Below are 27,868 nucleotides of genomic sequence, written 5' to 3' on the forward strand. Positions count from 1 at the left end.
CCATCACATCTTCAGTTGTCTTACCCTTCCTCCCGTCCATGGTACACTGAATCTTGTGGTGAGGCAGTTGCCCTGAAACAACTTGCCTTTGCCTCTCAGAAGGCAAATCCAACTGAAGGCAATCTCAGTTCCTTCCACCAAGCTCGAAACAAGTGTGTGTCTACCCTCAGGAGTGCCAGGAAGCACTATCTCTCCACACTCAAGATTGAACTCTCAAACCTGTCTCCTTCCTCCAAATCCGGGTGGCATCTGGACAAATCCGTTTCTGGTGTTTGTTCCCCCTCCATCCCCTCCCTTACCTCAAATGACTACACAGTTGACACCGCACGTGACAAAGCCGAATGCCTCAACTCTGTGTTTGCCTCAAAATCTTGTGTCCCAAACCCATCTCTCTCTATTCCCACCTTTCCCAGTTGAACCCAACTGCTCCTGGACTCTGTGTCCTTCTCTCCTGACAAGGTGGAGAAGTTTTTATCATACCTCGACTCTGATTCTGCAACTGGACCAGACGGCATCAGCCCACGGGTCCTAAAATCCTGCTCTGCCGCTCTATCTCACCCTCTCTCTGTTCTTTTCACCCTCTCTTTTGCTCAAGGTCATCTGCCAGCATCTTGGAAATCAGCAAACATTACCGCTTTACACAAAGAAGGTGCAAAAACAGATCCTTGCAACTACAGACCAATCAGCCTGCTTCCAATTATCAGCAAAGTCATGGAATCCATCATTGCTTCGGATATCAAATCCTTCCTCTTCTCCAATGGCTTGATCTCTGATCATCAATTTGGATTCAGACCAGGTCATTCTACTCTGGACATGTTGCTTCTGCTGTCTCAACAATGGATGGAGGTCCTCAATGCCAAACAGGAAATCAGAGCCGTCTCACTTGACATATCACGTGCCTTCGATACGGTCTGGCACCCTGCTCTGCTCACAAAACTCTCCTCCTATGGTATCCATGGAAATCTCCACTCAAGGCTTGCGGACTTCCTCTCTGGTCGTAGGCACCGTGTGGCCCTGAATGGATTTCTCTCATCTCCCCATCCTGTTCTGGCTGGAGTTCCCCAAGGTAGTGTTCTGGGCCCTGTGCTACTTCTGGTCTTCATCAATGATCTCTCCCACTCTCTGGAAAATCCTCTCTATCTCTTTGCTGATGACTCCACTATCTGCCGCTCCATTCCTCATCCCTCAGATCGGCAGTCTGCAGCCTCTTCACTCTCTGCAGACCTGGACAAAATCACAGACTGGTCAAACAAGTGGAACATGTCTTTCAATCCTGACAAATCTCACACTCTTACAATGTCTCTCCGAAAGGACCGACTGGAAAACCCTCCCATCTACTTTCTCAACAATCCTCTCCAAGAAGTTCTGTCGCTCAAGCTTTTGGGTCTCACTATCTGCCATGATCTTTCTTGGGAAAACCACATTTCCAAGCTGGCCTCCAAAGCCAGTCGCCGACTGGGCATCCTCCATCGTGCAAAGTCCTTCCTTGGCACACCTGAGCTCCTCACCACATACAAGGCTTTCATCCGCAGCTCAATGGAATACTGTTACCCCCTCTGGGCTGGTGCTCCTGCCTCACACCTAGCTCGGCTTCACGCTGTTGAAACCAAAGCTTTCAGAATCATTGGAATCTCCCGCGATGAAGCTAACTCCGAGGGCCTTTCACTCACTCACCGCAGGAAGGTTGGTGGTCTTTCTGTCTTCTACCGACTCCTCTTCGGCCTTGCTCCCCCAGCTGTCTCTGTGCTCTGTCCCCCCCAATATTCCTTCAGGTCGCACAAGATCTGCCTGCAACCCTCTTATGGTTAAACTGCCAAAATCTAGGCTCTCTGCTCACCTTCACTCTTTCATTCGCCTTTTCTCCCGCCTCTGGAACAAACTCCCCCACTCCCTTCAATCCCACTCCTCACTCCAGGTCTTTAAAACAGCTGTTCACCACCATCTCTTATCTTCCCCCATCCAAAACCTTGATCTTTTCTACCCCCGGTAATTCACCCCAGAGTCCTTGCAGTGTTCATATGTTTTATACCTCTCCCACCTCCCCCCAAGTCCTCCCGATGTCCCTGCTCTCAAATGTTGTGTTTGTGTCCTTCCCCCTCTCTCCCCATCTTGTCTGCCGCTCCCCTTGTTTTTTGTGTTTTGGGTGTCGGTTTGACTTTTTGTGTGATTAAAGTTAGCTCTTTCACGAGCCTCGATCTTGTATACAAAAAAAACAAAAAACAATTAGACCATCAGCCGTGGCCAAGAATGCACCTAGAAAATGAGTTTTGTTCCACTGATCGGATAGGGAGGGGGGGGGGGGGGTGGCTACTTGTTCTACACACCTTCAGCTAGGCAATGTAAAAAAAAAACCTGTGTATCTTGTGTTAAATGTTCTCACAAATCCCGACAGTATTTTCTCAGGAGGCATCCGAAAAGGGTCATTTTGGGGTCGGAGCCCAAGTTTAGGCCCCAGTAACTGCCGATTCGGGCATCACTCAACATTCAGGCGAATAGTCATTGGGACTGTCAATGAATGTCAAGAACTCGAGGGAGTGGGTTGCCTTCACAGAGCAGCAGACAACATTTTGATGGACAATTCTACAGTTAAATGGCATAACCACACACAATAATAATATAGATCATGTGTCAAATTTCATGAAAGTTGTAATGCATGAATGAATGAACATACATTGACAAATTTAATTTGAATTCTGAATATAAACCGAGATCACTTCACCACGAAAAATACATCAAATCCCATGAACGTGGCCATGTTACCTATCCTGGATATTAACCTTGACAACGTCATCGAATCAGGTCTGTGTTAATCATCATCATCGTCATCATCATCAGACTGAAATGCAGGTTCAGGACCAGCATTTTTGACATTGTCACACCCTGTGCCCGATGTCGCACCCTGTGCCCTATGTCGCACCCTGTGCCCTATGTCGCACCCTGTGCCCTATGTTACACCCTGTGCACTATGTCGCACCCTCTGCCCTATGTCGCACCCTCTGCCCTATGTCGCACGCTCTGCCCGATGTCGCACCCTGTGCCCTATGTCGTACCCTGTGCCCTATGTCACACCCTCTGCCCTATGTAACACCCTCTGCCCTATGCCACACCCTGTGCCCTATGCCACACCCTGTGCCCTATGCCACACCCTCCCTGTGCCCTATGACACACCCTGTGCCCTATGCCACACCCTGTGCCCTATGTCGCAGCCTTTTTTTTTTCTTTTTTTTTTGTATGCAGAGTCGAGGCTCGTGAAAGAGCTAACATTTATCAAACAAACAAATCAAACAAACAAGTAAACAAAGCACATAAAAGTGGGAGCGGTCGACAAGATGGGGAGGGAAGGGGAGGAAGCACACAAACACAACATTTGAGGGCAGGGACATCGGGAGATGTGTGGGAGGCAGAGGGCCTGGGGGGAGGCAGGATAGGTATAAAACGCAAGGACACCAAGGACTTCCAGGAAAGAAGACAAAAGTCACCTCAAAAAAGTGGATTTGGGGCGAAATTAGCGGGGGTAGAAAAGATCAAGGCTTTGGATTGGGGAAGATAAGAGATGGTGGTGAACAGCCGTTTTAAAGACCTGGAGGGAGGAGTGGGATTGAAGAGAGTGAGGGAGTTTGTTCCAGAGGCGGGAGAAAAGAGGAATGAAGGAGTGAAGGTGAGCAGAGAGTCTTGATTTTGGCAGTTTAACCATAAGAGGGTTGCAGGCAGATCTTGTGCGACCTGCAGGAATATTTGGGGGACAGAGCCCAGAGAGAGCTGGGGGAGCAAGGCCGGAGAGGAGTCGGTAGAAGACGGAAAGACCACCAACCTGCCTGCGGTGAGTAAGTGAAAGGCCCTCGGAGATAGCGTCATCGCGGGAGATTCCAATGATTCTGAACGCTTTGGTTTCAACAGCGTGAAGACGAGCTAGGTGTGAGGCAGGAGCACCAGCCCAGAGGGGAGAGCAGTATTCCATTGTGCTGCAGATGAAAGCCTTGTATGTGGTGAGGAGCTCAGGTGTGCCAAGGAAGGACGTCGCACGACGGAGGATGCCCAGTCGGCGACTGGCTTTGGAGGCCAGCTTGGAAATGTGGTTTTCCCAGGAAAGATCATGGCAGATAGTGAGACCCAAAAGCTTGAGTGACAGAACTTCTTGGAGAGGATTATTCAGAAAGTAGATGGGAGGGTTGTCCAGTCGGTCTTTTCGGAGAGACATCGTAAGAGTGTGAGATTTGTCAGGATTGAAAGACATGTTCCACTTGTTTGCCCAGTCTGTGATTTTGTCCAGGTCTGCAGAGAGTGAGGAGGCTGCAGACTGCCGATCTGAGGGATGAGGAATGGAGCGGCAGAGAGTGGAGTCATCAGCAAAGAGATAGAGAGGATTTTCAAGAGAGTCAGAGAGATCATTGATGAAGACCAGAAAAAGCACAGGGCCCAGAACACTGCCTTGGGGAACTCCAGCCTAAACAGGAAGAGGAGATGAGAGAAACCCATTCAGGGCCACACGTTGACTACGACAAGAGAGGAAGTCCGCCAGCCATGCGTGGAGATTTCCATGGATACCAAAGGAGGAGAGTTTGGTGAGCAGAGCGGGGTGCCAGACCGTATCGAAGGCACGTGATATGTCGAGGGAGACAGCTCTAATTTCCTGTTTGGTATTGAGGACCTCCATCCATTGTTGAGACAGCAGAAGCAGCATGTCCAGAGTGGAGTGACCTGGTCTGAAACCAAATTGATGATCAGAGATGAAGCCATTGGAGAAGAGGAAAGATTTCATATCCGAAGCAATGATGGATTCCATGACTTTGCTGATAATTGGGAGAAGGCTGATTGGTCTGTAGTTGCTGGGGTCTGTTTTTGCACCTTTTTTAGATGACCCTGTGCCCTATGCCATACCCTGTACCCTATGTCACACCCTGTGCCCTATGTCACACTACTCGGGCACATGGAGGCTACCATATTGGATGGATGGTGATTTGAATAAATCGCTGATGTGGTTTGCTCATCCCATTGGGCCAGTGAGGTGTCACGTGATGAGCGTTTGGACTGCCTTTTTTTTTTTCATCGGATTTTCTTTTCCTCTTCGGTTTCAAATCGATGTTTCAAGAGAATAAAAACGAAACACTTTCTGTCCGGAGCTGTTGTGTGATTTTTAGTTTATTTAGAAGTACTCTTTAATGTTGAGTTTGAATGGGATGTTTTCATTTTCAGATTTTATTGTGAAAGTAAAAGTGGAGTCCGAGTTCATTGATGATTCCTCCTCGCTTGTCAAAGGTTTGAAGAACAACAACAATAAAAATAATAATCTTCTGGTGATTGTTCTAATAACAGAAAAGCTTCCCTGAGGAAGAACAAATTTATCAAATGTTTTGCAGTTGAAGCTCATCTGGGGACGAGGGAAACATTCCAAAGCTATTTTCAGACTTCCCAAGATATGTTGAGGAATAAGCATGTAAAGCTGGAACCTCGTAGTTTTCCTCCAATGGAGTCCGGCAAAGCTGCTCAGCAGCTCGACGGTAAGCCGAGCGTCATGGAGAACACATCTCACTGTTTTTACTGTTTTTTGTTTGTTCTTGTTGTTGATGAAATGATTTTGTTCCAAACGTTGTGGAATAACAGATATATTAAATTGTAGTCAACCAAGTGGGCTTGTTTATCTTCACTAGACAGGGATAGTTGTTGCTTCTAAAATACCCAGAAATATTTCTGTACTTTGCATTTCTGGCCTTTACTCAGGATTGATCAGACACATCTAGGAAAAGTCTGTTTCACAAATAGTCAGTGGGCCCAACCATCAAATTAGAGTTACTGGTACCATATCGGGGGAATGTTCCATATGCTATTTTTCAAGTTGTATATAACATCTCTATGCAAAATACAAATTCATACAAATGCTCATTACTGCTGAAACATCACATGCTGCTAAAACACAGCTGGAGGCCCACATCTTTCACCAGCATTATATGTGAGTAGGCTGAATAGGTTTTCTCAATGTATGAAGAGAGGAAAGAGGCTGCAGCCTGCCTGTCTGAAGGATGAGGGATGTCACGGCATTGGGTGGAGTCATCAACAAATAGATAAAGCGGAGAGCGAGAGAGATCATTGATGAAGATCCGGAATAGGGCTGGGCCAAGTACACTGCATTGGGGGATTCCAGCTTTGACAGTTAGTGGAGATTAAAGGATTCCATTGAGTCCCACATATTGGCCATGAGAGTGGAGGAGGTCAGTAAGCCATGTGTGGCCTTGGACACCATAGGCAGAGAGTTTGAGGAGTAAGGCAGGAGACTGTCCTGATCTCATGTCTGACATTGAAGGCCTTCATCCATTGTTGTGTGGGTAGAAGCAGCATGTCCAAGGTGGAGTGACGTGGTCTGAAACTAAATTGGTGATTTGAGATGAGGTTGTTCAAGAAAAGGAAGGATTTCATATCAACTGTGATGATATATGTTGTGAAAATAAACCAAGTACACAACTTGTCCCATAGGTAGGTTTAATCTCAATCAGATCTTTAGCATCATCCTGTAAAATACAATCATGCAATAGATATCAGGATCTTGGCATCATATAGGGAGGATCGATTATATTAGTCAATGCAAGCATGCCTAGAATACATGAGCGAGTACGTACCATTCAGGACTACATGTCATAGTAAAATGTCACAGGAGTGGCTCAGCGTCGCGGACGTCCGAGGTCTTATAGACGCCCCTCTGCGGTTTAAGTGGGCATCACTCCTGGGTTCAACTTTGATATACATTTTCACTACATTCTCCCCGCCGTTAGAACTACACTGCCGCAAGGCAGGAAGCAAGCGTGCGTCAGCATTAATTGATTGGGGACATCATTCCGTGTCAGTCGGTCCATCCGTAGCGGTCAGGGTGGTGAATTACTCTGCCAGCACGGGTCCGGAAGCTACCGGGTACGGCCTCCCCAAGCCCAGAGTCCCCTGCATCGGAGTAGCCGCTGGAGGCGGGTGTCGGATGGGGCACCTCCGGGCCTTCATGCAGGGGTGTATTTGACGAAGGAAGGGATGGCAGATGTTCCATAGAGGAAGCTTCGGGGGAGTCCATAGACTCGTAGATCGGTTCGTCGATATCCCCATGAGGGTCGATGACCCCACATGGGGCGAGATGGCGTACGGAGACAGTGGACTCGCATCCATCTGCCGTCATCACACGAGCATGCTCGGGATTAGCCTGGAGTACCTGCACTCGGGTGGTCCAAAAATGCAAAAAAATCACTTTTTTATCTGGATTTTGATGCTCTATTGCAGGGGTCGGCAACCTTAGGCACGCGTGCCACCATTGGCACGCGGCAGCGTAATAATTGGCACACTGGCGAAAGCAGTGCCCTCTCCGCTGCATGCCAAATCACCTCTTGAACAGCCATTGGCTGTTGCGCGTGTTGCACTATAACAGTAGTCCGGTGTGATTGTGCAGGGTGATGAGGTAGATGGATCAGAGCAGAGTCAACATTCCAATTCCAAATTGTTTTAGTGGAATAATAATCAAAGATGAACAACATGAGATGCCGGCCTGGCACATTCAAACACAATATTCGCGGCAACCGGGTGTGCTGTAAGAACAGTGGTGTTGTTCACAGCAGATGGTCCGAGGCTGCATCTCCACTCATTATTATTATTCGGACTGGTTTCTGAGTTTTAATATTAATCTCATCATTATTCCGAATTGTATAATAATCGCAGATATAAAACAGGAGATGCAGGCTTGGTGCCTCCCGATACGCCGTTCGTGGCAACCTGAGGTGCTGTAAGAGCGACTGTGTGTTAACACCCGGTGGTCAGCGGCTGCATCTCCACTCTTTGTTATCATTCAGGCTGCCTTCTGCGTTTTAATATTAATCTCGTCATTATTTTGAGTTTTTTTATTGGGTGGTCATAGAAAATGGGGGTAGTAGTTTTTCTCGTAACAGGCGGCCTGTCTTATTTAGTTTGATTGACGGTACGGCCTCCCGCTCACATCTCCCACAGGAATTGCAGTGAAGCGGTTCAGGTTCGGTAGATGTTCGGTAAATGTTTCTTTAAAATGTTGTTGCTATGCATGTAGCCTATATGGATGGAATAAAATTCCATGTCTGTTGGAAATATTTTATTGATGTGGTGTCATAATTAAACTTAATGTTAAACTTAATGTTGATATGGCACACTAATTAAGAAGAACATTTCAAACTGGCACTTCATGTCAAAAAGGTTGCCGACCCCTGCTCTATTGGATTATTGTTGGAAATGGTCTAAATCATTCACCCAAAAAATATTTTGCATCTGAGTCATCTATAAACTCATACACACTCAACATATAAATTTGTCATTTTGGTCAATTTTAATGACTTTCAAAGACTTTAGAAATATTTTTTTCCTAAATAATGTCATTGATGGTACATACCCCTGTGAAGTCCTCATGGTCGAAACATGAGTCAGACATGTATGAACATGTTTCAAACATGTTTCAAGCATTGTCAAACATGTTTCGACCATGATGATTTCACACTCTCAGGCGCAAGCGCATGCAAACAGTCATGAACCACAAAATGGCTTAGTACAATAGTGCATGTACTTTTTCCACCGAGGTTGCTATTGGATTGTTCTCATTTAGCCAAATTTGGTGAAAAACGCCATATTTCAATTGAAGTGTGTATGAGTTTCGAGATGGAATTGAGCGAAAATATTTGGTGGGTGAATGTTTTCGACCATTTCTAACAATAATCCAGCAGAGCATCAAAATCGGAGAGATCGATGTTTTTTGGACCACCCTAACCTGCACCTTATCCACTAAGGGGTCGTATTTGCTTGTGCGAACCGCACGTTTGAGATAGGCCGGCCCCTGCTCAGCGAGCCAACTGGGTAAAGATCGGATACTACCCGAGCTTCTAGGGTGGTGGAACAGTCTCTCATGAGGAGTCTGGTTGGTGGCCGTACATAGTAGAGCCCTGATCGAGTTCAGCGCCGCAGGTAGCGACCAAGCCAATTTATCAAGGCCACGGCCGAGGGTCCTGAGACTCAGCATGACGGCCCTCCATATAATCCCATTGAAGCGTTCGACCTACCCATTCGCCTGGGGCCTGTACGGTGTGGTGTAACTCGAAGCGATATTATTTTGGAGCAAGTAACCCCTCACTTCCTGGGACAGGAACACCGCACCCCGATCGGTATGCACGTAGGCCGGATACCCGAACATAGAAAACAAATTCTGCAGGCACCGTATGACCGTGGCAGCCGTCATATCCACGCACGTGTAAGCAAAAGGGAATCGCGAGTACTCATCAACGATAGTGAGCAGATAACGAGAGTTACTCGACACCGGCAGCGGCCCTTTGAAATCCATTGCCAATCTCTCCCACGGTCTAGTAGCCCTAACCAGCGTCCCCATGGGAGGGTTGTAAAAACGCGGTTTGAGTTCCGCACATATAGCGCAGTCGCGGGCAGATCCGGCGGATGTCCTCAATCGAGTATGGCAGATTACCACTACGCACAAAATGAGCGAAACGCGTCACCCCAGGATGACACATAGTGCCGTGCAAAGCGCGCAGACCCTCCAGAGTTATGATACCCGCGCACGTAGCCGGCCTCGATAAGGCGTCGGCGACCAGGTTATCCTTCCCCGGGTGATATTTGATGGTGTAGCAGAAGTCGGCGAGTTCGATACGCCAGCGAGTGATTTTCTCATTCTTAATGCGTTGAGCATGTAAGGTGTCGTACATGAACGCTACGCTTTGTTGGTCCGTGATGATTTGGAAGCATCGCCCGAGTAAGTACGGTCGCCATCGCCGAATCGACTCAATGATGGCGTACACTTCCTTTTCGACAGACGAATGCCTCCGCTCAGCGGAGGTGAGAGTCCGCGAAAAGAAAGCCACTGGGCGCCCCCCCCCCCCCCCCCCTGGGAGAGTGTCGCCGCTATCGCATGATCCGAGGCATCACTTTCTAAGACGAAAGATTCGCTCTCGTCGATCGTCGCCACAGCGGCGCCAGCGATGTCGGCCTTAAGGCCCCCGAAGGCTGCCAAGGCGGCTGGGCCCATGGGGAACGTGTCGCAGGCCACAAGGGGGCGGAGCTTCACGGATAAATTTTGCACCCTCTTCGAATAGTGGGTGAACAGCCCGAGAGCGCGCTTCAGCAAAGCCCGATCGCTAGGCGGAGCCATATCGAGCAAAGGTCGCAGACGCTCCTTATCTGGAGCGACAGAGCCATGGGTCATGGTGTACCCCAGAAGATCTATCGTGCATAGGCAGTAACGACACTTAGCCTCATTCATGGTTAGGCGATACCTCTGCGCGACCTCGAGGAAGCGCTTCAGATTAGCATCATGATGCCCCTGGTCATACCCACAAACCGTAAGATTGTCCAGATATACAAAGACATCGGTCAAGTTCTCCTTAGTAACGAGGTCGTCCATAGCCCTCTGAAAACAGGAGACCCCGTTCGTCACCCCAAAAGGTAGTCGGGTGAACTGGTATAACCTTTGACCCGATTCAAAGGCGGTATAGATGCGATCAGCCCTAGAGATGGGGATCTGATGATACGCACTACGCAGATCGAGAGTGCTGTAGATGGAGTACTGGGCCACCTGTCGTACCAGTGCGACCATCCCCGGTAGGGGATAGGCGTCCAGCTGTGTAAAGCGATTAACCGTCTGTGAATAGTCGATTACCATGCGTCGGCGATGGGCTTCACTTCGCACCACTAAGACCTGGGTCCGCCACGGCGACCGGCTCGGTTCTACGATACCTTCCTTTAAGAGCTGGGCCGTTTCTTCCGCAATGAATTGCGCGTCCGCTCGTGAGTAGCGCCGTGATTTCACCGCTACAGGAGTGCAGTCAGTGGTCAGATTGGGGAACAGCGAAAGAGGCTCAATTTCCATTTTCGCTCGTGCACACACAGCAAGCGTGTCAGTCCCACCGAATTCCATTTCCAAACGTCCATGTCGCTTGAGAAAATCGTGTCCTAACAGAATGTCAGCACATAAAGCAGGCAAGACCATGAGATGTACATATGGAAACATGCGTCCCTTTATCACAAGTTTCAATCGACATTCCCCTTTTGTGCTGAGGCGAAGCCCCTGGGAGGCCATGAAGATCCGTCGTGTTGTCCCGAGGACCGGCCACCCATGTTTACGCACCAGTCGTTGATCGATAAAACTATCCGTAGACCCCGTGTCGACTAAAGCCCGCGCAAAAACGCCTTCGACCATGAGTGGAATAATGGCCTTAGAAAGGCCGGAAGATCCGGCAGGTATTGAGCCTTGCGGGCGAAAAGATCGTGCCTCGCGTGTGGAGGCCACGCCGGCTGCAGTTTTCCGGTTGTTTGAGCGGCCTCCGGTGGGCCCTCGTGTCAAAGGCATCGTTGGAGCCTTTGGTCGTGCCAAAGCAGGAGCTTCAGGAGCTTGTAGTCCGTACGAGCAGCCGTCAGAGGGCGCTCGTGTCACGCGAGAAGGATCGCAGCCATCTGTAGTTTCACGTGCTGAGGCAAGAGCATGTAGTTCGTACGAGCTGCCGTCAGAGGGCGCTCGTGTCACGTGCATTGTTTGCGTCAAAGCGGGAGCTTGTCGTTTGTTTGAGTAGCCTTCAGAGGGCGTTCGGATTCCAGTCAAGGATGGTCGTGTTCGTGCCGTTTGTTTTGGCGGCCCGATGTATCTCACCAAGGTCGAGCGTGCAGCCAGGGGCCCACGAGGAGGAGGACCGCTCATCAAAGTCGGGTGAGGCGCCCCGCTCTGTGCTCGGTCCGTTGGCTCGGCGATAAGCCCATTCAAGGTCGTGCGAGTTCGCGCGCCCTGCGCGGTCTTTCGGCAGACTTTTGCAAAATGTCCTTTTGTCGAACACAAATGGCATATTGCTTCCCGAGCCGGACACGCTGACCTGGGATGCTGTCGGTTGCCACAGAAATAACACATAGCATTTCGTACAGGCCTTGGCCTGGCCGCCGTAGCCGCAGCCAAGCCGGAATCCGAGTCCACCTCGGGAGCGGCCAAGGGCTCCGCTAGCGTGGTCGGGTCCGCTCCCGTATCCTCGGCGGTAGCCCTCTCCGGTCGCGCGAGTTGAGAAGTCCCCGCGACGACCCGTGTGTGGTCATAGGCGGTAGATTGTTCCCGGGCCTCAGTGTAGACGTGAGCCACCCGTAGAGCCTCCGCGAACGTCAAGTCAGCTGTCTCCAAAGGTCTGAGCCTGAGAGCAGGAGTGCCGATCCCAGAGACGAAAGCATCTCGGACAAGATCGTCCTGGACTTGCTCGTGAGTGTGGACCTCTTGGGTACTGTCCGCAAGTAGTTGTCGTTGCTTCTGGGCGAAGCGGTCTATCGACTCGGTCGGCTGTTGCCGCCGCGATGAGAGCAGATACCTGGTGTATACCACGCTCCGTTTCTAAATGTAAATTCGCTTTAGCTCCGCCACAGCGGCATCGTACGTCGTACATCGTTCAATGCTCCTGTAGACGTGGTGGTCCACTTTAGTCTGCAGAACGTCCAGTTTCGTTTCAGCAGTGGGAACGGTCTCCTGGGCTTTGAACTGGTTCTCCAGTGACCTGAGCCAGTGAGTTAACTCCGAGCCCGAATCCGCAGCTTGTGGGTCAGCGCTGAAGGTCGGTACATGGATCATCTTGTGTCCCACCATTTCCGTAGATCTTGATTGAGATTAAGTGTTGTGAATATAAACCAAGTCCACAACTTGTCCCATAGGTAGGTTTAATCTCAATCAGATCTTTAGCATCATCCTGTAAAATACAATCATGCAATAGATATCAGGATCTTGGCATCATATAGGGAGGATCGATTATATTAGTCAATGCAAGCAAGCCTAGAATACATGAGCGAGTACGTACCATTCAGGACTACATGTCAGAGTAAAATGTCACAGGAGTGGCTCAGCGTCGCGGACGTCCGAGGTCTTATAGACGCCCCTCTGCGGTTTAAGTGGGCATCACTCCTGGGTTCAACTTTGATATACATTTTCACTACAATATATTCCATTACCTTAATGATTTATTGGAAGTGAGCTGATATATCTGGAGTTGAGGGGGTCAGTTGTGGCACCTTTGTTGATTTATGGTTGGTGATGTGGTGGTGTGGTTCAGATAGGATCAACAAAATAACTTTTCTTTGTGTCTGCAATTCCAAAGGTCAAATATTGATAGAGCCAGTGATTTTCTGTATCAACAAAGCAACTTCTCCTTTTCCAAAAAAACAAGATTATGCTTCAGAAAATCAAAGGGAGGCGCAAAACGCCCCTCCCTTTATACAGACTTGGCATTTAATATGGAATTTTTTTTTTGTGGGGGTGAACTTACTTTTCAAGATGACTTAGAAACAAAATTTCATTGGAATTATGTTGAAATTATTCTAGATTTTGTTAATGTGACCTTTAAAAGAAACAAAAACCACATTTGACATTTCGAAGCAAATAAATTGATCCTTGAAAGTGATGTAAACTGATATCGAACTCAATTCACGGACAGTATTGTGTTAAACTTCTGTGCGTTTTCCAGAAGTATTTCTTTATTTTGCACATTAGCCAATTTTTTTTTCAACAAAAACAAAAGCTAAATTATGACTGGGATTACGGACAGTAAAATTACAGTTCAGTACTTCGTGTAACCCCCACGAGCATTCAGGAGAGCACGTACACGTCGAGGCATGCTGTTCACGAGATTTGCCAAGGTTTGGGCAGGAATCGCTTGCCATGCAGTGACAATAGCCTGCTGCAATTCACGCACAGAGGTCGGCTGCTGGTCCAAGTTGTCGATTTGACACGTTAATTCTGCCCACAAGTTCTCTATCGGATTCATATCCGGGGACATGGCAGGCCACTCCATATCCTCGACACCACGGTCAGCAAGAAAGTGTTGGATCATGTGAGCACGATGAGGCCGTGCATTGTCATCTTGGAAGACAAAGTTTCCTCGAAAGGCTGCACGAGCAAATGGAAGCAATGTTTCTTCCAGAATGACCCTGTACTTGAACTGGTTCAGGTTTCCATTCAGAACAACCAGGTCAGTTTTGCCCCCTGCATGAAAAGCAGCCCAAACGGTCACCCCACCACCTCCATCTTGGACTCTTGGCACTATACAATCTTCGTTATGGGCTTCATGCACTTGTCTGCGCACTCGGACGTGGCCATTTTGACGATAGACCAGAAATCTAGACTCGTCACTGAAGGTCACGTGATTCCAGTGTCCTGGCTGCCATTGACGGTGCTCTCTGGCCCACTGTAATCGGCGCTGGCTGTGTTGTCTGGTCAGGCGTGGCTTTCTCAGGGGACGCCTGGCACGATAGCCTGCTTGAACCAGTCGTTGGTTGACTAGCCTTCTGGATACAGGCACATTTGTCAGTTGCTGCCACTCAGCCCTAAGCCGATTAGCTGACTTGGTACAGCCATTGCAGACTAACCGGTGCAGCTGGCAATCATCTCTCCTTGTGGTTCTGCGTGGACGTCCTGGCCTCGGTATTGGAGTAGGGACACCCCTCTGAGCATTTCGTTTCAGGATCTTTGACACCTGACCTTGAGTGATGCCATACTGCCGAGCAATAGCACGCTGTTTCATGCCAGAATTTCGTAAAGCCACCACTCCATGACAAACAACATTGTCAAGTTGACGGACCATCTCCAGAGGAAGCGGCAATAACTTTTGTAGACGTGCAGCAGTTGTTTTCCAGTAATACAGAACGCAACAACCCTTATTTACCCGATTGTGAAGCCAATCGTCAAATGTACCTGTCCTTACATTTTGTCACGCCACCTGTGATATAATCCTGTTATTGACTTCTTGCTGCGAAAGACAATCAGTGACATGGTTCTTTCAACAAAGACATCACCGAAGGGTAAAAGAAACTCACCAGATTGATATACTGAGTTCAGAAAGTAAACCCAAGTCAAGAAAAAAAAAAAATTCCATATTAAATGCCAAGTCTGTATATAGTGAGTCAGAAATATGGTTATTTTTTAACACAAGTGTAAAGGTAATAAAAAGTTGTATTTCAAAACAAATTCTTACAAGAAAGTGAAGTACATAACATGCCATTTATTTGCGGAAAAGAACACCGAGGAGATGTGCACCATTTTGTCTGACGCATTCCTCCAATCATGGACGCCAATTATTCATGACGTTCTGCAACATGGCCACGTTATTATTCTTGATTTCACGTCTGATGTTTTCCTTAAGTTCAGGAAGAGTTTGTGGATGGTTATCATACACTTTGTCCTTTAGATATGACCACAAGAAATAATCACATGCAGTCAAACCGGGTGACCTCGCTGGCCATGGAATATCGCCGTTTCTGAAAATGACATGCTTTGGAAAGAGCGCCCTTGCAGTAGTCATGGACACTGGTGGTGTGGGAGGTTGCACCATCATGCTGAGACCACGTCATTGGGCTCACTTCTGCAAGTCTGTTTAATTCTCTGGAGAGGAAGTTAGAAACCATATCGGTATATCGAGCTGCAGTTATAGTGACGACATTTCCGTTTTCGTTCTCAAAGATGTAATGCTGAACGACGAAAGTGCACACCACACTGTGACTTTGGGACTGTGTAACGGTTTCATGTGCATTTCTGTTTGGTTTTCGGCTGCCCAAACACGAGTATTTTGCTTGTTGACATCACCACACTGATGAAAATGTGCTTCATCAGACATGAACAAATAGTTGGCAATGTTTTGGTTTTCATTTCCGTCCATCAATGAAAGCATTCCCTCACAAAAATTATAGGGGGCAATCTCATCATCTTGGCTTAATTCCTGGACAGTTTGAATTTTATAGGGATAAAAGTTTAAATCCTTATGGAATATGCGGCGTAGTGACATGTGAGGAATTATTAAGGCTGATGCATGTTTTCGGCTGGAGCAATGCAGACTTCTCAAAACTGACTCCCTTACACGCTCAATGTTTTGTGCCTTTCTTACTGATTTGGGTGATTTGGGTGATCTTACTGATTTCATTTCTTACTGAGTCTGTTTCCACATTCTTGAGTTTTATTTAGAAAACCCTCAAAGTCACGTTGGTGTTTGTCCGTCCATCCATCCGTCCCCAAAAATGTGTTGGCGCTTATATCTCAAGGGCTATACATTGAAACTAGCTGAAACTTGGAATATAAATCGGCCAATAGGTCCAGTTTATGGCTTTCGAAATAAATTCCACCTAAGTGCTATAGTTTTTGCTTTAAAATTAAATATATACAATTATATATATACATATATATATATATATATATATATATACATAAATAAATAAATATATAAAATATATATACATACTTTCTAACTCTTCAAAATATTATTACCTAAATCTAATCTGCTGGCTTAATGGCCAAATGGATAAGGCATCAGATTCCCATGCTGGGGAGTGTAGGTTCGAGCCCCATCTGGGTTGAATAATTTTTTTCTTCTTACTTTTTGAAGTATTTTAGATCATCTTGGAAAATCAAAGGGAGGTGCAAAGTACCCCTCCCTTCATATGGAATCATTTCTCTGCATGCAACTTTAACAACATGGGGGACTGAAAATTTGTTTGTCGGCTTATATTGGTACAGTCACGTGAAAAAGGAAGTACACCCCATGTAAAGTTTTGACTTTTTCAACATATTTCAACATACAGCTATTTGATCTTCATTTCAACAATATTGATTGGTAAAGGTGATATAATCTATCTATAATTCCAGTAATCTCTGTGTGTTTGTTTGTACGTTTGTACGTTTGTACGTTTGTTTGTCTGTGACCGCTGTTTCTCGACAACCACGGGTCCGATATACTTTAAACTTGCCAGGTATATTGCTGGGGACCCGAGGATGTGCCTTTTCAAGGTTTCATATTAATCGGACAATTACTTACCGAGCTATGTCCAAAAAACGATTCAACCAATCAGAGAGCAGCGAACTATCGCGTGTGCCGAACGTGGCGGACACACTCTGCCTCGGATGGCACATTTGAGAGCGTATTCATTTATTTCACGTTTGCAAACTATGTTGGCGCTATGTTGGCGTTAAACTATGTTTTAAAACTAATAAAAACCATTTCATGTAAATAGAGGGGGGGGGGGGGGGATTGTCACTGTACTCGCACGAGCAGATGGCGGAAGTGCCTGACCGCCAAGTGAAGTCCGAGCAACTCGCGGTCGAAGGTACTGTAACGGCGTTCGGGCGGGCGAAGCTGCCGGCTAAAGAACGCCAGCGGTTGCCAAGCTCCGTTTTAAAACTAATTAAAACCCCGGGGGGATTGTCACTGTACTCGCAAGCCGTTCGCCGTTCGCTTTGGCGTTGCGAATGGACCAAAACATTTCATGGACCAAACCATTTCATGTAAAGCGTTCGCCGTTCGCTTTGGCGTTGCGAATGGACCAAAACATTTCATGGACCAAACCATTTCATGTAAATAGAGGGGGGGGATATAATTTTCGATATAGATATAGTACGGGCATGCCCTAGTATCACAAATATCATGAAACATTTACATTTTGTAGTCCATTGTATAATTTAAATAAACATAAATGCAAATTTCGCATGTGGAAAAAGTAAGTACACCCTTGGCTCTAATAGGTGGTATTGCCCCCTTTGGCAGAATCAACCTCAAGGAGACATTTCTTATAACTGTCTACCAGTCTCTGACATCGACTGGGAGAAATTTTTGCCCACTCCTCCATGCAGAATTCTTTCAGCTGTGCGATGTTTGAGGGGTTTCTTGCATGCACAGCTCGTTTCAAATCCCCCCACAACATCTCGATGGGATTTAGATCCGGGCTTTGACTTGGCCATTCCAGAACCCTCCATTTCTTTCTTTTCAGCCATTCCTTGGTGGATTTACTGGTATGTTTTGGGTCATTGTCATGTTGCAAGGTCCACCTTCGGTTGAGCTTCAACCTTCCATCAGATGGCCTCGCATTATTCTCAAGCACCCTCTGGTACAATGAAGAATTCATACTGGATTCTATGATGGTGAGCTGCCCAGGCCCTGATGCAGCAAAGCTGCCCCAAACCATAATATTTCCACCACCATGCTTTACCAGTTGGTATCAGGTTCTTGTGGTCAAATGCTGTCTTTGGTTTTCGCCAAACATGTCTTCTGGTACTGTGGCCAAATAGCTCTACCTTTGACTCATCTGTCCAGAGCACATTGTTTCAGAAGTGCTGGTCTTTGCCTAGGTGTTCATTGGCAAACTTTAGTCTTGCCCTGATGTTCTTTCTGGACAGCAAAGGTTTCCTCCTGGCACACCTCCCATGCAGATGAAATTTGTGCAGCCTCTTTCTTATGGTAGACTCGTGCACTTTGACATCAAAAGTGGCAAGAGCTACCTGGAGGTCGCGTGATGACATTCTGGGGTTCTTTGAGACTTCTTTCAGCATCTTGCGGTCTGCTCTCAGGCTGAACTTGCTGGGGCGGCCTGGCTTGAACAAGTTGGCAGTTGTCTGGAATCTTCTCCACTTGCAGATGATCTTCCGGACAGCCGAATGATTGATTTCAAATTATTTGGAGATCTTTTTAAATCCCTTCCCAGACTCATACGCATCTATAATCTTCTTTCTGAAGGCCTCAGAGAGCTCTTTTGATCTAGGCATGGTGATGCCGCACACTTCAACAACAAAGAGCAAACCAAACTAAATGTCTGAGGGTTAAATAAGACAGGTTCCTCCAAGATCCTCTCTAATGATGTTCTAATCATTTGCACCTGAGCTGGTACACCTGATTCTAATTTTAGGTGTTTGAAGTAGCGATAAATGTAGGGGTGTACTTACTTTTTCCCCATGCGAAATTTGCATTTATGTTTATTTAAATTATACAATGGACTAGAAAATGCAAATGTTTCATGATATTTGTTTTATTAAATCACCTTTATCTATCAATATTGTTGAAATGAAGATCAAATAACTGTATGTTGAAATATGTTGAAAAAGTCAAAACTTTACATGGGGTGTACTTACTTTTTCACGTGACTGTATATCATTTTTATAAATACTAGGGCATGCCCGTACTATATCTATATCTAAAATTATATCCCCCCCTCTATTTACATGAAATGGTTTGGTCCATGAAATGTTTTGGTCCATTCGCAACGCCAAAGCGAACGGCGAACGCTTTACATGAAATGGTTTGGTCCATGAAATGTTTTGGTCCATTCGCAACGCCAAAGCGAACGGCGAACGGCTTGCGAGTACAGTGACAATCCCCCCGGGGTTTTAATTAGTTTTAAAACGGAGCTTGGCAACCGCTGGCGTTCTTTAGCCGGCAGCTTCGCCCGCCCGAACGCCGTTACAGTACCTTCGACCGCGAGTTGCTCGGACTTCACTTGGCGGTCAGGCACTTCCGCCATCTGCTCGTGCGAGTACAGTGACAATCCCCCCCCCCCCCCTCTATTTACATGAAATGGTTTTTATTAGTTTTAAAACATAGTTTAACGCCAACATAGCGCCAACATAGTTTGCAAACGTGAAATAAATGAATACGCTCTCAAATGTGCCATCCGAGGCAGAGTGTGTCCGCCACGTTCGGCACACGCGATAGTTCGCTGCTCTCTGATTGGTTGAATCGTTTTTTGGACATAGCTCGGTAAGTAATTGTCCGATTAATATGAAACCTTGAAAAGGCACATCCTCGGGTCCCCAGCAATATACCTGGCAAGTTTAAAGTATATCGGACCCGTGGTTGTCGAGAAACAGCGGTCACAGACAAACAAACATACAAACGTACAAACGTACAAACAAACACACAGAGATTACTGGAATTATAGATAGATACATATATACACACTTTTATACCCCTTTAAAAAAAAAAAAAATTCTTTCTAACGTGCTGGCTCAATGGCCAAATGGATAAAGCATCAGATTCCCAAGCTGGGGATTGTGGGTTTGAATCCTGTCTGGGTTGAATTTTTTTTTTTTTTTTGGTTTTTCAAGTCGTTTATATCATCTTTAATAACGTCTTGTACGATGAACAAATGCATTTTGTTTGTATTTAAAATTAATCTTGTGAAAAATGCCAGGGGCATAGAAAAGGCCCCTTTATATGCGATGTGCCATGTGGCAAACCATATAAAAGACACACACCACACCAGCCATGCACCCCGCACCTACACTAATAACAACAAATAAAGTAACTGGAACCAGGACATTCAAATGCCGCTGAGGCCACCAGCCGGGTCATCGTCAGGGACTGCGGGAGGGACAATGGGGCCCCGCCCCGAGGGGTAGTGATTGGTCCGGCCGATGGAGCGATGAGGTGGACTCTTTGATTGGAGCACACACTGACGTCATCGGATGACGTTGGGAACAAAAATACTGTGTCCCGGCATTTTCTTTCTCTTGGTGTCCCGAGTTGATGAAAGGCGGTCAAGGTTCGTGCTCTTGGCTCTGACCTCGTGGATGTGATCACAGGCAGACGCATTCTTTCTCTTGGTCCGGGCTGCATGGTGCGAGCGGTGCCATCCTTTCCCTGGTTCGTTGGTGCTGACTTTGTGGTGGCTGGGTGCACCTGAGAGACCTTGGTGCTTTGTGGAGCATGGGATGAGGATGGAGGGGGGCCTACTCGCTTCACGTTTGCAGGTGGCGGTGAACGCGGCTTGAGACACCCGCAAGGTGTCTTGATCTTGAGACACCAAGGCGTGTATTTTCCCACGCACGGACCAGGGACCCGTTCGAGGACCGACGGGATTCAAGGGCCGCTCAAAGCTGAGCACTGAGCAAACAAACCAAACACACATTTATTACTTTGAGTTATTTATCCCCTTGTGGTGTATATGAGTCAGTATGGGAGTGCTCCATTGAGGATTTTGGTTTTACCCTGCATTTCTTGTTACCTGGCATTGTTTTTTATTAAACCCTTTTATTGTTGCATTTTAATTCCGTGTCGATTTGATTTGATTATCGTGGTTCAAGGATGCTCCAGTGGAATCCGTGCAGGTAAGAGCTTTGCTGCCCTCCACGACTCCTCGCATGTATAAAGAAGGTCCACCAGAGTTGACTGAACGCCTCGGAGGTCAGCTCGATCGGCTATTCGTCCCCAGGGGTGTTCACCCCCGAGAACACAACAATACATTTACTTCTTCATGCAGCTGTATGAATCAAATTGGCGCCCCATTATATTAACTTTTCTAGAGCATTACTTGGTTCCTCCTAAGAACACAAGGGTAGTACAGCATGCACACGAAATTTTTTGAATGTCCCTTCTTTTCTTTACTTTGCCACATGGCACATACCCTCATATAAAGGGGCCTTTTCTATGCCCCTGGCATTTTACCTAAGAATATATTCTGCCTTGTTTTATCAGTGGAAAAATAAACAATTATTTGTGCACATTGGACCAGATCATGCACCATGCTGTTTACAGAGCTGAAACTGTTTCTTTAGCGAGGGTTACAATCCTGGATTGGTCGCCATTTCAAAATACAGGAAGTTTTGGCAGTAATTTGGAATTTGGCCAGGTTTCCAGCGATATGTGCCCTACTCTTTGCAAAAGACCCCCGTGGGATACTTAATGTTTGAACAGAATTTGCATGTTGGGTCAATTAATTTGTTAGTCAATCAAAAACTAGACGCATTCATTTTGTTTTCAGATCAAAAGGTCAAAGTGGCCGAAAATCATCAATTTTTATTCGATGAATTTGAAATTTGAACAGAAGTTGAATCGTGGGTCACTGAAGCTTATTGCTTTTTAAGGCAAAATGTAAAGGATCAAGATCATGTACAGGCCTCAATTTCCATCCGATTGACTTTAAATTTGAACAGATTTTGTATATTTTTGATCACGTAATTTGTTCACAAATAAACTAGAAGCCTATTGTTGTTCTTGACTTCCAAAGGGCAAGGTCGGAGCGACTGACTTCACAAGGACCGGTCTATGACCGCTTGTTTACAACTATTCATAATTTAGTCTTTGGAGAATTGTGCACACAAAATCAGACAATATTTTGTTTTTTACTTTTTTTCTCTCTAAGTTGCCACATTCCGCTATTTTTTTTTTCTGTCAAATTCAGTTATCCATTTCAAGTCACCGACTCCGTGAATTCTGTCCGTTTTCTACGATTGTGGAAATTTACTAGCTCTATATTGACCAACAGAAGGTCAGATCATCGGATTTCCTTTTCCTCTTGGGTTTCAAATCGATATGTTTCAAGAGAATAAGAACTAAACACTTGCGGTCCGGAGCTGTATTGTGATTTTTCGTTTATTTGGAAGTACTATTTCATTTTGAGTTTGAATGGGATGTTTTCATTTTCAGATTTTATTGTGAAAGTAAAGGTGGAGTCCGAGTTCATTGATGATTCCTCCTCGCTTGTCAAAGGTTTGAAGAACAACAATAATAATAAGAACAATAATCTTCTGTTGATTGTTCTTATAACAGAAAAGCTTTCCTGAGAAAGAACCAATTTATCAAATGTTTTACAGTTGAAGCTCATCCGGGGACGAGGGAAACATTCCAAAGCTATTTTCAGACTTCCCAAGATATGTTGAGGAATAAGCATGTAAAGGTGGAACCACGTCGTTCTCCTCCAATGGAGTCCGGCAAAGCTGCTCAGCTGCTCGACGGTAAGCCGAGCTTCATGGAGAACACATCACACTGTTTTTACTGTTTTTTGTTTGTTCTTGTTGTTGATGAAATGATTTTGTTCCAAACTTTGTGGAATAACAGATATATTCAATTGTAGTCAACCAAGTGGGCTTGTTTATCTTCACCAGACAGGGATAGTTGTTGCTTATCATATACCCAGAAATATTTCTGCACTTAGTTTTCAAACATTAGCTCTTTATCTTTCTGATCAATCCTGAGTAAAGGCCAGAAATACTCTGTTTCAGGAATACACACCTTGGAAATAACTACTTGCAGGAGATTTGTCGATTGTCTACTGTTTATTTTGCTGTGTCTGTGTTTATTGTGTGCTTATAGTTTGGTTTTGTTTTAAAATTTGTGCAAATTTGTGAGTATTAGTCGGATTTTTTTGTACAGGGATTTTTGAGGCCGACCCGGCTCCCTCGTTAGTTGAAATGCGTCCTTTCTCTGTAATACATTGTCTTTTTATTTTCACCCCTCTATCTTCCTCCCTCAATTTCCTCCCAACTTTATACCCTATGTTTAATGTCCAGAATATAAATTTAAAAAAATAAAAATTACTCCTCACTACATCCCCCCCTCCCACACTCACCCACCCACTCCCCCCGCACCCCCCCCCCCAAATCACGAGCACGTGTTGTCTCGCCTCTCTCCTCCTCAATTTTGCTGATTACCCCTCATCCTGCCCTCTCTCCTTGCTCTTCTGCAATCTCTGACCCACTGTCAACAGCTCTCCCTGCATCCTCCTCTCCTCCCTAATCTTACCCTTCCCCACCCCTCCCCTCTCTCGTACCTGACGCTTCCTCTCCCTCTTCCTTCATGGTATGTACCTCTAACATCCGGGGCCTTTGCTGAAACCTGACTGATCTCTCCATACAACTTGCTTCTGACAAACCAGACTTAATCTGCTTAACAGAAACTTTCCTCCTTCAAGATATCTCTGCTTCCTTAATATTTCTCCCTGGTTACTCCCTCCTCCGGTATGATGGACCTGAGCTTCATCCTGGTGGTGGAGTTGCATGTCTTTATCAAAATCTCTATTCCTCACTCTCCCTGCATTACCCTCACTCCACCACACCCCCAGGAGTACCTCTGGCTACGGCTTCCTCTCCACTCCCACCTTTGGTTCATTTGTGTGTTGAACCATCCACCAAACAGTGATGACTCCATTTACATCTCGTTGTCTGACAACAAGGACCAACTTCTATCCACTCTTCCCAACTCTCTCTTCCTCATATGTGGCGACTTCAATTGTCATCATGTCAGTGGGCTGGGTGTGGGTACCTCTCACACCTGCCATGGCACCTTGGCAAAAGTCTTTGGGACTGACACAATCTGTCAATTTCCCGACCCGGATCTCAGTCAATGCAGCATCTTCTCTTCTGGATTTGATTATGACTAACTTCACTGCAAATTTCTGCTGTTCGTCTTCTGCTCCAGTTGGTTCATCTGATCATGTGATTGTTGAAGTGGACATCCCTTTAGCTATCCATAGAGAGCCACTTCAGCGCCGCCCAGTCTGGCATTTACTCACGCCCGACTGGCACGGTCTTCAAGCAGCCATCAATCATCTGGATTGGTCTCCCATCACCACTGTCTCCGACATCAACTCATCCTGGGAATTCTTCCAGAGTAAATTGCTCTCTCTCTCTCGTGCACAGATTTATCCAATCTCGTCTTCAGTTGTCATACCCTTCCTCCTGTCCATGGTACACTGAATCTTGTGGTGAGGGAGTTGCCATGAAACAACTTGCCTTTGCCTCTTGGAAGGCAAATCCTACTGAAGGCAATCTCAGTTCCTTCCACCAAGCTCAGAACAAGTGTGTGTCTACCCTCAGGAGTCCCAGGAAGCACTATCTCTCCACACTCAAGAATGAACTCTCAAACCTGTCTCCTTCCTCCAAATCCTGGTGGCGTCTGGTCAAATCTGTTTCTGGTGTTTGTTCCCCTTCCATCCCCTCCCTTACCTCAAAAGGCTACACAGTTGACACCGCACGTGACAAAGCCGAATGCCTCAACTCTGTGTTTGCCTCAAAATCTTGTGTCCCAAACCCATCTCCCTCTTCCCACCTTTCCCAGTCAAACCCAACTGCTCCTGGACTCTGTGTCCTTCTCTTCTGACAAGGTGGAGAAGTTTCTTTCAAACTTCGACTCTGATTCTGCAACTGGACCAGACGGCATCAGCCCCCACGGGTCCGAAAATCCTGCTCTGCCGCTCTATCAAACCATCTCTCTGTTCTCTTCACCCTCTCTTTTGCTCAAGGTCATCTGCCATCAGCTTGGAAAGCAGCTAAAATTACCACTTTACGTAAAAAAGGTGCAAAAACAGATCCTTGCAATTTCAGACAAATCAGCATGCTCCCAATCATCAGCAAGGTCATGGAATCCATCATCGCTTCCAGCATTAAATTCTTCCTCAGCAATGGCTTGATCTCTGATCATCAATTTTGATTCAGACCAGGTCACTCTACTCTGGATATGTTGCTTCTGCTGTCTCAACAATGGATGGAGGTCCACAATGCCAAACAGGAAATCAGAGCCGTCTCCCGTGACATATCTCGTGCCTTCGATACGGTCTGGCAACCGCTCTGCTCACCAAACTCTCCTCTTATGGTATCCATGGAAATCCCCAACATGGCTTGCGGACTTCCTCTTCTGTCATAGTCAAGGTGTAGCTCTGAATGGAATTCTCTCATCGCCAGTTCTTCAAGGCAATGTTCTGGGCCCTGTGCTTTTTCTAATCTTCATCATTGATCTCTTTGACCCTCTTGAAAATCCTTTATATCTTTTTGCTGATAAATCCACTCTTTGCCGCTCCATAACTCATCCCTCAGATCGGCAGGCAGCAGCCTCTTTTCTCTCTGCAGACCTGGATAAAATCACAAACTGATCAAACAAGTGGAACATGTCTTTCAATCCTGACAAATCTCACACTCTCACTTTGTCTCTCCGAAAAGACCACCTGGACAACCCTCCCATCTACTTTCTCAACAACCTCTCCAAGAAGTTCTGTCACTCAAGCTTTTGTGTCTCACTATCTGCCATGATCCTTCCTGGGAAAACCACATTTCCAAGCAGGCCTCCAAAGCCAGTCGCCGACTGGGCATCCTCCGTCGTGTGAAGTCCTTTATTGGCATTACTGAGCTCCTCACCACATACAAGGCTTTTGTCCACAGCTTGATTGAGTTCAGCTCTCCCCTCTTGGCTGGTGCTCCTGCCTCACACCTCGCTCGACTTCACACTGTAGGAACCAAGACTTTCAGAATCATTGGTATCTCCTGCAATGAAGCTGATTCTGAGGGCCTTGCACTCTCTCACCGCAGTCAGGTTGGCTGTCCTTTCCTGCCTTACACCCCCTGCTCTGTCTATGCTCTTTCCCCCAAATGGTCCTACAAGATGCACAAGCCCTGTCAGCAACCCTCTTCTGATAAAACTGCCAAAATCAAGAGTCTGTTCACCTTCTCTCTTTCATTCTTCTTTTTTCTCGCCTCTGTGACAAACTCCCACACTCTCTTCAATCCCACTCCTCCCTCCAGGTCTTCAAAACAGCTGTTCACCACCATCTCATATCTTCCCCCATCCAAAACCTTGATCTCTTCTACCCGGGTTAATAGCCCACCTCCTTCAAATTCCATTTTCTTTCATGAAATCCCTGTGATGTCCATCTTGTTTATCCCGTGTAGCCCGCCCCAGCTCTTTCTCTCCCCCTCTTGTCTCCCACTCCCTTGTTCGTTGTTGTCTCCATATGCGGGTTTTCAGAGTTGGGAGGGAGTTCTCCCAGAACTCAAATTGTCCACCTTCTTTTCAGTGAAGAATCATTATTCATGAACTAGATGGTGAAACTTCGTTCTCATAGCTTTGTTCCAAGAGCTCTTTTTAGAATCCTCACTGAACCTCTGACAGCCTCCACTTGTAGCTCGTTTGTCGTGATATTCCCCGGAATGATTTTAAGCACTCAGTAAGGGTTTTCATGATCATCCCTGTTGTTTCGACTCGGACTGGTACAATTTCAAGCTTTCTTCAATTTCTAAATCCTCTTGACCTAGTTTTTCAGCTCCCGGTATTTGAACATTTTCTTGGTTTCTGAAGCATTTAGTCAAAAAGCATTGGGAACAGAACCTCAATCAACAATACCGTCTTTTCATTTTTGTGTTTGAGCACTATGTCTGGACTCAATGCTCCACCTGCAATGTCCACACTTAATTGGATCATCTTATCATGCATGTGCACTATATCTTAATCCTCAAGGATCAGATTTGGTTTGTGTTTCCATGATTGTTCTGGGACCGGAATGTTGAAATGTTTACAGATGTGCCAGAGGATTACTATGCAGAGGCTGTCATGCCTTTCTGTGTACAACTGTTCTGACATGAGTTTTTTGGATCCTGAAAGGAGATGACTGGTACTTTCTGTTTCTACCCCACAAAACCTGCAGTTGTCAGATTAGCTCAATCCTGCCATTTTATTTTTCTTTCACGAGTGTAGTTTCCCTGGTCTTGGGCATTTCTGATGACTCATTCGCCATCCCAGTTAATCTGACCTCTTCTTAGCCATTCCAATGAACCTTCCTTGTTGATCCATGGTCTGTCAAGCTCTTTTTTAAATCTTCCTGCTCTTTTGTCATTCTCCCATTTGTCGGAGTATATCTGCTGATATTTCTTTTTGTAGTTTTCCCTTTTCTTCTTTGCGATCATTGGGGCTGTATTTGTTTCTCTTTCCTTTTCCTATGTAGTATCCTGCAGTTGCACCTGTTTTTGGAAGTTTGCTGCTAAATGGATTAAGGATACATTTTTTGATTTTTTGTTTTCTTGCTCGTGTACAAATCTCATTCGATAGTCTGTTGAGCTTTTCACATACTCCGCTAGACCTACACAAGTTGTTCTGTGCACGTGGATCAGTTCCATCAGACTGCCTCCTCGTTATCGTTTCGGCAAGTAAAACCTCGGAATGCATTGATTGTTGTCGAATGGTTTATGAATAGTTAGAAGTTTCCTTGTTTTGATGTCTATGTTGTTGATCTCCAATTGTGGACAGTTTATTATTGCACAGCTTTTAGCCTGGTACATCACGGAAGCCACTCCTGAGAAAAATGAACATCACAGCATGCCAGGAGTTTGCAAAAAGGCACGTGAAAGACTCAGAGCATGAGGCAAAAGATTATGTGGTGTGATGAGACGATGTGGTCTGTTGTGGATTATGTGGTCTGTTATGTGGATAATGTGGATTATGTGGTCTGTTGTTGTTGTTGTTGTGTGATGAGACAAATTTTTTTTAACCTTTGGCCTTGAATGCAAGGCGCGACGTCTGGCAGAAACTTGAAGTGCTCAGTAAGGGTTTTCTTGATCCTCCCTGTT

The 27,868-nt window shown here is 46.1% G+C and overlaps 1 protein-coding gene across 1 annotated transcript in view; it reads left to right on the forward strand.

Moving 5' to 3' along the window:
• Positions 1–27,868, forward strand: part of LOC144892120 (uncharacterized) — a 93,394-nt gene that overhangs the window by 62,492 nt on the left and 3,034 nt on the right. The window contains exons 8-12 of the mRNA XM_078777336.1: positions 2,393–2,454; positions 5,194–5,256; positions 5,358–5,498; positions 22,185–22,247; positions 22,352–22,492. Of these exons, the coding sequence (XP_078633462.1) occupies positions 2,393–2,454; positions 5,194–5,256; positions 5,358–5,498; positions 22,185–22,247; positions 22,352–22,492 (470 nt within the window). The remainder of the gene's footprint in view (positions 1–2,392; positions 2,455–5,193; positions 5,257–5,357; positions 5,499–22,184; positions 22,248–22,351; positions 22,493–27,868) is intronic.

Source organism: Myxine glutinosa, chromosome 5 (assembly GCF_964187855.1).
Source record: "Myxine glutinosa chromosome 5, kmMyxGlut1.1, whole genome shotgun sequence".
In the NCBI taxonomy this organism is placed as follows: domain Eukaryota; kingdom Metazoa; phylum Chordata; class Myxini; order Myxiniformes; family Myxinidae; genus Myxine; species Myxine glutinosa.